The sequence below is a fragment of the Zalophus californianus genome, chromosome 1 (genome assembly GCF_009762305.2).
Source record: "Zalophus californianus isolate mZalCal1 chromosome 1, mZalCal1.pri.v2, whole genome shotgun sequence".
Classification (NCBI taxonomy): Eukaryota; Metazoa; Chordata; class Mammalia; order Carnivora; family Otariidae; genus Zalophus; species Zalophus californianus.
This window is the reverse complement of record NC_045595.1, coordinates 97,464,416-97,476,740: the sequence shown is the minus strand read 5'-3', so window position 1 is coordinate 97,476,740 and position 12,325 is coordinate 97,464,416. Positions and strand designations below refer to the sequence as shown.

At 37.8% G+C, this 12,325-nt stretch overlaps 1 protein-coding gene across 1 annotated transcript; it reads right to left on the bottom strand.

Annotated features, from left to right (window-relative positions):
* Positions 1-5,078: 5,078 nt before the first annotated feature.
* On the bottom strand, positions 5,079-11,824 carry RNF7 (ring finger protein 7). The gene is given in 5 exon segments (XM_027587522.1): positions 5,079-6,029; positions 6,206-6,223; positions 6,226-6,327; positions 7,576-7,623; positions 11,575-11,824. Coding segments are annotated over 5 exon segments (462 nt in total). The 5' UTR covers positions 11,750-11,824; the 3' UTR covers positions 5,079-5,910.
* Positions 11,825-12,325: the final 501 nt, after the last annotated feature.

The following is a 12,325-nucleotide window of genomic DNA, read 5'->3' as shown; positions in this document are numbered from 1 at the left end:
CGGTGGGCCGGTGGTTTTGCTGTGTGGAAAATCTACTTATTACCACCATCCTTCACATTTTATTTGTGTACTGTCATACCAACTAAAATAACTTGACATTCTTACTATTTCTCTCTTCACTGCAAAGCCAAATATTTGGTTCACATTTTATGAATACATCCTTTTAAAAACATCAAACAAAAAGCTACTCAAATAGCTCACTGTACAATGATCAACATTTGAGTGGTCAAACATATTTGTGTATTGTAATAAATTTTTAAAAATCTATTATTATTTAATATGCATGTAGTACATAACCAGGATTATGAAAAACATGAAAGAAAATTCATTTCTAATCAATACACAAATGTTTTGATATACTTTACAAAATCAACCATATTAGCAAAGTTATTACATTAAATATGTCCTAGAAAAGCATCTTCAATAACAGAACTTGAAAAAGGACACACACACACACACACACACACACACACACACACACACACACACACACACACACCCCAAACTAAAAAGCCTAACTATAATTTTAAAGAAAAACTGAAAAAAATTATTTGTAGGTGTTGTCATTAATTTACAAAAAAGGAAAACAATCTGGATAAACCACGAAGGTGGGGGCAACACTCTTTCCAACTGCTACTCAAAGCTGAGACAAGGTGCCCCCAAAAATCCCAAACAAGGATTTTGGTTGGAATCTGTTAAAATGTTACTAGGTCCGTTCTCTTGACATTTTAGCTCTCTTGACTTTCAAATAAGGACAGTAATAACTTGTCATTCAAAAGTATGTTATAAATGCAAAAGAGTCAAATCTATTTAAAAAACTTAAAAGTGAGACATGATGTCTAAATTATGCACACTAAATGGAATTAAATATAAATATAAAATAATCTATACAAACTCTTTCATAATTATTTCTACTCCCTTTACAGTAACTTATTTGTTAAATATAGTAACACTGATCTTACTGTAAATGCCCAACTCCTATGTAACTATCAGACTAGTTTTGTTAGATTAGGTATACTGTTTGAACACATTTCTGCATATATTATTTTTGTAAAGAATTATTAAATATAGATATCTGATTTCTCAATGTCTACTACATGGTAAAGGATGTCTTTCTTCCCCATTCTTTTGCTCACAGGGCTTTCCTCAAGCTTTCCATCCATTCGCCCTTCCCATGTTATTTATTGTTTTTCTTCTAGAAACAGATATTATGTTTCAGTGCCTTTCTCATCAATTTCCACTCAGTCACCCCACTATCCGAAAACTCACTACCGTCCTGCCTACAAGTATGTTTTCTGATTGCTGCACAGGGTACACACATTTTCTAGTTGCAGCTCTAGTAAATTCTTATAAAACAAAAATATCCTTCAAGGAGTTTACTTTTCTGATTCTTTTATATACCCAAACAATGAGAACAATGAGTTAAAAGCACATTAATGAATGGACGTATACATGTGTCATACTACATTTACACATCCATACACAAACATACGCTTGAAGTAAGCCAAATCTAAGTTCAACAAATTTGAATCAAAATATGCCTTGTTTTTCAGCAGGGGAGGGATTTGAAATGGAATCCTATTTTCCCATTGTGAACCAGTATATTTATAACTGTATTAACTGGCTTTTGTGGAGATTTTTTTTTTAATTTCAGCCATTGCAAAAAGAATGACTCCTGTTAAGAAAAACTAATACTTATTTTTTTTCTAGATACAGAGAAAATAAATAGTATGCTGGACTGTCTCCTTGGCAGATCACTACTCTGGAAATGTAAGGCTGATGCTCACTCATCTGTGAGAAAGTAATTTCTGAGCTGCTTGACTAGTACACATTCCAAATCTTCCTCTGCATCTACAGAACATGTGCCTAAAACAGAATGGTCAATGTCAATATGAGTTTACTAGGAGGAAACAGCATGACTAATAACTTCCTCAGAGGGAAAAAAGAAATAGCAGTATACAATGCAAATTTTAAAAACGCATTCAGGTTTTACTCTCTAAATGTATCCCTCATTTCAGACGCAATGCAACATTTTATTCAGTGTTTATTTTCTTAGCATATTGTCTCAACAGTTACCATGGGGCCATTAATCTTTGAAACAATACCAAATGGTAAGAAGAGACGTATCAGCTTCAATGTTTCTCTAAGCAACAGGTCCTATCGCAAGGAAAAAGCAATACTATCTATCCATCTATCTACATTTACTTATAATACACTATACTATATATTGTACTACATATAATTTACTACCTATAAAATTACAAATCTGTACTAGAAGTATAAAATCTATATTCTATGTATTGTATACACTATACTATATCACAAACATTTTATGTGCTACTTACTCTAAAATTAAATACTCTAAAGAGGAATGCAATATAACAAAATTTTATCCAGGGCCGCCTGGGTGGCTCAGATGGTTAAGCATCTGAACTTAACCTTCGGCTCGGGTCATGATCCCAGGGTCCTGGGAGGAACCTGCTTCTCCCTCCCTCTACTGCTTGTGCTCTCTCGCTCTGTCAAATAAATAAAAATCTTAAAAAAAAAAAAAAAAAGCTTAACATAGTCAGGTTAGCTTGTTCCTATATATCCTTAAAAAATTTTTTGTCCATCTTTCACATTTAGTAAATTAAATGTCTTTAGGTAATATTTTCTAATCTTTTATGATGCAATACTATGTTTCTCTAGGTTGACTATCATTTTTTTTGAAGATTTTATTTATTTGACAGAGAGACAGCGAGAGAGGGAACACAAGCAGGGGGAGTGGGAGGGGGAGAAGCAGGCTTCCCGCTGAGCAGGGAGCCTAATGCGGGGCTCGATCCCAGGACCCTGGGATTATGACCTGAGCTGAAGGCAGACACTTACTGACTGAGCCACTCAGGCGCCCCCACTAATGTTATTTTTTTGCTTTATTTTCATTCTTCTCTTAATATTGATTCTTCAGGTGAAAATCCCCGAAAAAATAAGGGTTATGTAGAATGTGTTGTGATATATGGTTTGGGGCAGAGGTAGTGGCTTGAAATAACTACATCTCTGTAGGGGGATTTTCCCACTTTGTCATTCCTCTAGGTCTTTACCTCCATATTTACCCTTAAATCTGCTCAATTCTAAGGCTTCAACAGATGTTCAATGAAGCACTTACCATATAAAACATTTGTAGTAACTTTTTAAGTCTTTGCTAGTAATATACTTATAGCTCTGTCAGTTTTCTATAAGATATGATGTTAATCACATGGCTGTTTTCTACAAAAACAAAACAAAAACAAAACCCAAACCATTTATTAACATGATGTGTTATGAATCAATTTAATGTTTGTTTAGGTTTACCTAAGGCAAACAAAAATCTATTTTGAAGGTCTGAAGTGTAAAAGATCATAGCTTGAAAAGCAACCAGCTAGAACTTGATTCTAATGTTTAATTTTGTGTATATTAGTATGTTGGGAAAGAAATTCTGGTATGCATATACTAAGAATTTTTGGAGACCTCAAAATGAGATGTTGAAAGTGTGATTAAACTTTGGGATTTAATCTAAAATGTGTTAGGAATATATTGCTTAAACTGTTTTCCTTGTATTTCTTTTTCATCCCCCTATCATTCCGTACACAGGTATCATTAGAAAATGGTGTTCTATCCAGAGTAGTCTAAGAACCCTTCATTTCCATGGAATTGGTAAGTTTTAATTTTTCCAAAAAGACTCTTCACTATTTACTGATATAGATAAGTGATTAAATAAATGGAGAAAAGATAAATATCCAATGCTAAAGAATTCCAAATAATGGAATACTCTACCCTCAAAAAGTAGAAGCCTACCTCCCACTCCTTAAGTGTTATTTGCACTTAGTGACTTTCTCCCAAAGAATGCAGTATGGAAAAGGGAAAAAGTAACTCTACAGGAAAGATGCCTGACTGGGGTCCCCAGATGTCTCAGGTTAAGTGTCTGCCTCTTGGCTTCTGCTCATCATGATCTCAGGATCCTGAGATTGAGCCCAGTGCTGTGCTCCGTGCTCAGCATGGAGTCTGCTGGAGATTATCTCCCTCTCCTTCTGCTCCTCCCCTACTTGTGTGCTCTCTAAAATAAGTAAAATCGGGGTGCCTGTGTGGCTCAATCGGTTAAGTGTCTGACTTCCACTCAGGTCATAGTCTCTGGGTCCTGGGATTGAGCCCCACTTTGAGCTCCCTGCTCAGGAGGAAGTCTGCTTCTCTCTCTTTCTCTCTCCCCCTCCCTACTGTGCATTCTCTCTCAAATAAATAAAAAATCTTTTAAAAATAAAATAAAATCTTGGAAAAAAAAAAAAAGCTTGACAATCCAGCCAAGTAATCTAGGTCAACATGAACTTCAATAAATCATGTCGATAATATTACCCTTGATATTATATAGTAAAATGCTTCACCCTCACATTGTAATTAATTTTTTCAGTAAACTGTGAAAAAATACATAATAAAGCTTAACAGTAGCCAATATGAAAGCCTGTGAATTCTTAGTTTTTAACATTAAGTCTCCGCATTCCTTAGATATAAAAAGATTCAGATTGACAAACTGCAGAAGTGGATGACAAAGTTTTTAAAGACTTCAGTTTTTAAAATTCATAGCTGTGGTCTTTACTATGGAAAAATTCAAAATAAACTTGTGGTCCATAAACTGTTACAAAATAACCTCCATTAAATGTGAATGAGTTTGATAAAATTTTTTGTTTTTTTTAAAGATTTTATTTATTTGAGAGAGAGAATGAGAGAGAGAGAGAGCATGAGAGGGGGGAGGGTCAGAGGGAGAAGCAGACTCCCTGCTGAGCAGGGAGCCCGATGCGGGACTCGATCCTGGGACTCCAGGATCATGACCTGAGCCGAAGGCAGTTGCTTAACCAACTGAGCCACCCAGGCGCCCGAGTTTGATAAAATTTAAGTATTTTCTCACACTTAATGTTTCCATGTAATAAACTTTAAACTTTTTAAGTTTTATTATTACCAAATAAGAGTACATGAATTTTTTTTCAAATTAAGTAAAATCACTCACTTGACATATTAGTTTATCAACATGAAGTTTAAGGTTGTGCATAAGACTGTAATAATGACAATTCAAATGAAGTAAACAGAATAAGCCATTTATTAAAACATCGTGTAATAAAATAAACTTTTTGATCCAATGCTACAGTGGTAAACATTTTCCCCTCATTAACACTCCACCTAAAACACAGTTTAATTACTACATAATCTGACCAGAACTTAAAAATACTTCTGTTCTTTACTGCTCAATGATTGAACAGTGAGGTGAGTGTAGATTTAGGTATTCTTGATGAGCCAAAGACTGAGGATGATAGCCTAAAAGACAATCGAAATTCCATATGCCCAAAGGTTAAATTTATTTACCCTGTTCACTGGTCCAAACTTAAAATTTTCATTATATCAAGTAAAGATTTCATGAATCACCTCCTCCCAGCCAAAAATAAATATCAGGAACAAAATAAGGATAAGAGTTGGGTTTTAAACTGCACTTTATTTGTTACTATAACACTTTTTTTTTTTTTTTTAACTGATCAACTATAAGCATGCAACAAGTTCTCTTCTGAATGGAACTGCTTCCACAGCCCCTTGGATACCAATAAGTAAATTATAAAGTCATTCAATTTGTAGCTCTCTCCTCCTTTAAAGCACTTCTAAGCAGTGTGTGTGACACATACCACAGAGGTAGGAAAGACCATCTTTAATAAATTATCTTCTTAATTGTAGAGAATTTCTGAAAATAAAACTAACAAAATGCTAAACCATGCCTCTGATGAGTACCAAAAGACCACAGAGGCATCTCCTCTTATTTGAAGAATTAGTTCCGTGGAGAGTTCTGGCCTTTGTAGGGCACTTGATAACAAGATCCACCAGGGCTCCAAACAAATGCACTAAGAAAGCCTTCCACCACTCTCATTTGCCGATTCTTTGGACCACCCAATCTTGCTGGCAGAGAGGGCAGCGATTGTTCTGTTTCACCCACAGGGACATGCAGCAGTTGTGAAAGGAATGATTACATTCTCCCCAGACCACTGAAAGGGGAAAAAAAAAAAAAAAGATTATTTTGACATTACGTATTTTAATTTAAATTACTGAACTCAAATTATAGGTTATTTTATATTATGACGAATAATCATGGTTCATAATCTTGAATCAAGATGGCTAATTGGTCAACATTTTTTCTATCTATAAAGAAATAAAAACTTACCTGTGTAAATTACACTAAGAAGTGAGATGAGGCGCTGTGATTAGGGGACTTTCCATCATTGTTTAGAATCTGTGGGTGATGTGGTGGCCCCCAGTCCCTACACAACTCCACATGCTGTCTTCCTGAAGTTAGGAGATTAAAGAACTTGAGCCTTCCTTAGATCCCAGACCTTCTCAGTCATACACTGACCTGGAAACCTTTTGAGCTTTATTTTATTGCAAAAAATACTCCTGATTTTTATTTACCAAGATAATGAGTTTTTAATGTTTTCAGTTCATAGTAGTCTATTATAAATAGATGACATGCTTCTAAACATTATCAGCTGTACACCTGAGTTATTTTCTAGAAGTGGTGATGAACTGTGTTAAGTCATCCATAAGCAGTGCAATTCCTCATGTGACAAATACATTAACTTTTCAAAGTGGCTGGCTGGAAAGAGAGGTCCCTTTGTGGTCAAAGAAAGGTGGCCTGAACCTCACAATTTCCGTTAATATTTTTTAAACCAAGGGAAGTCACCCATAATCTGAAATACAGTCTCAAATGTGGGCTTTATTTGTCACTTGCTTGACCTATATGATAACAGACCAATGAAAGAAATAGGAAAAAACAAACAAACAACCACAAAAAACCCCATATCTTCTTATGAAAATTATCTGTAGGAAGTAGGAAACAAGGGGAAATCATTCTAAGTGTTTCAGGACGAAGAAACAGGATTTGATAAATACCACATAAATCATTATTAAGAAGCTGAATGTAAACCATGCAAACACAAAGTACAAAGTTAACCTTTCATCTTCAGAAAAGCTTTTATACATAGCAATCATAAAAACCTTTGAACTGCTTAAAACGTTTAGCCTAAGACAACTTTTGTAGCCCCAGACTATTAGCAAAATTTAATAGATTTCCATATACAAACTATATCTGAAAAAATCTTGAGACTTAACATTTTTTCTATGTTAGTTGAAAAGTTAAATACTGTATCATAAGAGTACTGAAAACTGAAGCACTTTATTAGAATAAAACCCTACCAAATCTGACCTACAATACAGTTAAATTTAAATGACATTTTGGCAAATTCCTTACTTTATAATTTTAATAGAAAAGAATAATTTCTTTTTTGAATATCAAATATTTACTATGCCCATGTCTAGAATATATAATCAATTCTTAATTAACAGGCAATAAAAGGACTTGCAGATTAATTCCATTAAGGCCTTTAGAGAACCAACACATTTTATATTAATAATGGATCACTGCTTTACAGTTTGTTTTTGTGTATTGATAAAGTCAATCTTAATTGCAAATTCAAACATCCCCACTGAGAGGAAAACCTTCAGTTGAAAAACCAAGAGAATGAAATTACAACATACCAACACAATCCTCTTGTTTGTTTTCAGCTTGACATCTAAGACAGGCATCTAAAAGTAAACAAATAGCAATTCTCATTCTGATGCTCAGAATGCAATTTTTAAAACCCAGACACTTCAAAGTCAAATAAAAGCCCAAAGGGTTAGAGATGGAGATAAGAGACTCATATTATTAATTTCTCATCTGAACATAACTGTTTAAAGATGAATAAAGTACAAGGCACTCTACTCATTTACCTATGACCAGGAGCAATTTCACAAGGGTCACTGACCCTCTATTTTCACAAGCTCTGATGAAAAGATGTCCCCAAGGTGCATGCAACCCCTAGAGAAAAATATGCCATACTCCATTATATACTGGACGTTCATATAGACTCACTAGGCATGATCACATAGATTAACCTTAGGGGCAGTTTATTTTCAAGATACCATGGTAAGTAAGCCATCCATATATACTGGTATTTGCTTATACACACACAAAGAAACTCTAGAAGAATACCCAAGTAATAAAGTTTACCAAAGAGGGGATGGGATGAGAAATTTTCATTGTATATTTTCTAAAAATTCTCAATTATGTGACTGTATGATCTATATAAAAATTAAACTAAAATTAATTTTTAAAGAACCTCTTAAGTACTAGGTTCTCTCTCTTTTTTTTTTCTTTTTAAAGAAAATGCTCCCTTGGGGTGCCTGGGTGGCTCAGTAGGTTGTCTGCCTTCAGCTCAGGTCATGATCGGATCAAGCCCTGCATCAGGCTCCCTGCTGGATGGGCAGCCTCCTTCTCCCTCTCCATCACTTGTGCTCTCTTGCTCTCTCAAATAAATAAATCTTAAAAAAAAAAAAGAAAGAAAAAGAAATGCTCCCTACATTTATAAATATGTCTGAGTCCAAAGCATTTATCCAACAATGGCAAAGTATTTTAATAATTTATTTGGGAGTAAATTCTAGGAAAGGGAACCTAAAGGGTAGACTAGCAGTTTTCAAAATTCACTCTGTACTACTATTTGCTTGACGAAGGAGGTAATATAGAATATTTTAGGGACCAATAAAATGGATTCATTCACTAGCTGGAAGAGGAGTCTGAGATGGGTAAAAGGAAATTCAAACCAATAGGAAAAAAAAATATCTTTTAACATAAATTGGAGAAAAAGAATTCTGTAAAAATAGATACACGGTGAAGTTGAAGCCTGCTCCTCTTCTTACACTGGAGTATGCTCAGGCATTTGTTTGCTCCTCTCTGCATGCTCTTACCCTAAAACAACACACCACCCTGGCCTCTCTGGTGTGGATTAAAAACAACCAGTGCCTCCTAAGGCTTTCTTCAATCCCACAATTACTGAGTATCTACTCTGTATAAGGAGTTATGCACTGGGGACACCAAAATGACCAAGTCTGGGTCCCTGGTCTCACCAGGAAATGGGGAGGTAGGCAGGCAAACAAAAAATCATAAGGATCATGATATAAGGGTGAAGACATGGCTCTGGTTCTGTATAATCACAAATTATAGTCTGTGATCCCAACTACCTATTTCACAAATTAGGAAAACAAGACTCCAAAAAGTATGTCAAATGTCCAAGTTAACATAAATAGCCACGAAGAGTTACTCTGGCTCTTTAGAACTTTACAGAACTAGCAAACCTATTTTCCTCTTCTTCAACACTTGCTCTCTGTGCCATCTGCCCCTTTCAGAGTGAAGGGAGAGGAGCGGAAACCAAAGAGAGTGTTAACCACATCAGAACAGGCTGACAGGCAAATCTTGGATCAAGAAGTCATAATAAATAATTTAGGTGTATGAAATGAATTCAAAATATTAAGGAAATGGAATTCAGTGGGCTCTTTTGCACAATCCAGAAATCTCTGGATTACAATTTTGATTGCCTTTGATTTAGACTAATTATCAAAACCCAACCTAAACCTAAAAATTCCTAAAGTTTTAAGATAAAAGAAAAATAATTCCTTTCATGATATTCCTAAGATCTAAAACAACGTTTCGGGGCGCCTGGGTGGCTCAGTCGTTAAGCGTCCTGGGATCGAGCCCCGCACTGGGCTCCCTGCTCGGCGGGAAGCCTGCTTCTCCCTCTCCCACTCCCCCTGCTTGTGTTCCCCCTCTCTCGCTGTGTCTCTCTGTCAAATAAATAAATAAAATCTTATAAAAGAAAATAAAACAGAACCTTTCTAAGGAGTACAATAACAGTAACACCTTTTAGAATGATGCTACTAAGGTAAGGCTTGGGAAGTCTGAAAAACAAACTTCCTTCTGCTGTCACCTGACCACCAAATGGATTTTAACACCTCATAAACAAAATACAGAGGTCTAGTCCAGAATACTTTTCTGAACTCAAAGGACAGCTGTTGTAAATCTGCAAAATTAATCCACAGTAGCAGAATACTTGCTATAATTAGAAGGTTAATATGAATGTGAATCATTTATAGCCCATACTTTGACTTACTCTAAATATCCCAGTAGAGTTTGTTTGTTGCAAGATTTCAACCATTACTTTGAATTCTGTATTTCTACTTACAAGTCTAAAACTTTTCTTTGGGGAGAAATATAAAACACACTTTCTGGAAGACTCTTCTTTTTAAACTAAAGAAAATTTAGAGGATAAAATACTTAGCAAAGCTTGTCTTGCAAAAGAAGAAAAGATTAAGTTGCCTGGATAAGTTAACAATGCCACACAAACCGGAAAAAATTATGATTGTAGTTTAAGTAAGGGGTGGGGCAAGGGGGCTTTACTGCAGGCCAATAAACGAGGTACTTTTAAGACCTAATACGCAAAATAAGTGGATCATGTCTGAAATCAAGTTCTTTCAAAAATAAAAAATAAAAAATATTTGAACCCCATTTTTGTAAATTCTCTATGAAACAAGTCCTTATGAATAAAAAACAAAAGAGTGTACTAAAGAGTGTAAATTGAGAGTCCCTTGATTCTGATAGGTTTAAATTTCATCCCTTGAGAGAGCAATTCTGTTTATTTTCTCCAGTTCTCTCATTTTTCAGAGCAGGACACAAAGTTTTCAAACTATAGAACCTCAGTTTTTTCCACCTACCCCCAAGAGAGGATCTTACTCTCTCAGGATTTTAAATGCTCTATTTAAAAATATAACTTGCATTTAGATAGCATCTCTTTTTCAAGGTGGTCTGAGACCTTAAAACAAAGAGCATATAAAATATAACAGGATGAAGCTGCTCTGAAAGGTTTCGCCTGGTCTAGCATTTTTATTCAAAATATCACAGAAAGAAGTTAAGACTTTATTTGTGCAAGTGGGTTCTCCACAAAGGCCCGACACAGAGCAGGGCAGGATCTTCAGGAAATGGCATCCTATGATGGGGAACGGCCAGAAGGAGATGAAGTTTTTTATGTTTCTGAATAAAGGGCTTACATTCTTCAATTCCGGCGAACCCCAAATATTCTTGAACCACACTGTATCCCCTTCAAGACAAAGGCGTGCCATCTGACCCATCCTGAGGCATGCAGATTTAAAAGCCCGTGGAAGAGCAGTAGCTAATCCAAAAACGGCAATGGCTAGAACACTTTTCTTCCCTTCGCCTCTTAGGAGCGAAATGAGGGTGCCGTTTTTGTGGAAGATGACTCCAGAGCATCACTTTGGTGTAAGACCACAACCATTAAAGTGCCCTGCTTATTCAGGGCCTTTACTCTGACCCCTTTGCGGTTTGCTTTTAGAGATGGACCTGGCCACACAAACCGAAGTGGTTTCTCCTAGCTGCCATCAAATGACCCAGTTTTATTTCCTTGGCCACACCCATCACTACCTGAAATTACCTTAATTCCTCTGCTCACTGTCCGTTTCTCTCCCTAGAAGACCAGCTCCCGGGCGCCGGGCGCCTGCTGAGCCCCAGGCAGCGGCGGCAGCCCCCGGCACCCCTGCCCCCACTCCTCCCGACCCGAGTCCCTCGGAGCCTTCTTCCCCCGTCCCCCACGCCCAGAGTCGGCCCCGCGGAGGCCGTAGCGCGGCCCGGGCCTCGCGTGCAACGCTTACCCATCACCTGGACCCTGCAGATGGCGCACGTATCGCACTCCACGTCCCAGCTCCACATAGCCACCGCATTCCACTTTTTGAGAGAGAACATTTTGTCGCCTCCCGACTTGGAGCCTGCGCTCCCGGAGTGAGAGGACAGGGCGCAGGGTTCCTCGCCGTCTTCCACGTCGGCCATGGCGGCGACGCGGAGTCGGGGGAGGCGGGCGGCTATGGCGGCTCTGTGGGGTCGCCCGGCGGGCCACAGCGCCGCCTACAGGCCACGGGCCACTGCGGTGCCTCCGACAGGGGCCGCCCCGATTGGCTGGCGCGGCCCAGTGACGTCATCATACGTTAGCGCCCGGCCGCTTGTCCACGCCTGCACCCCCCGCTCGCAGGGGAGGCTCAGAGAGCCCAGGGCGCTTAGAGTGATTCCGGTGTGAAGCCTGGACGCCTTTTTGCTGAGTGTTCCTCCTCTCCCGCTCTCTGGAGCACTCTGTGCAGGCACCAGGTGTCCTACTGTGAGCCTTCAGGAAACTTACCACGCTCACAAATTAACTGTTCCCCGGGGGCGCCTGGGTGCCTCAGTCGTTAAAGAGTCTGCCTTCAGCTCAGGTCATGATCCCAGGGTCCTGGGATCGAGCCCCGCGTCGGGCTCCCTGCTCCGCGAGAAGCCTGCTTCTCCCTCTCCCACTCCCCCTGCTTGTGTTCCCTCTTTTCACTGTGTCTCTGTCAAATAAATAAAATCTTTAAATATATATATATATTTATAACT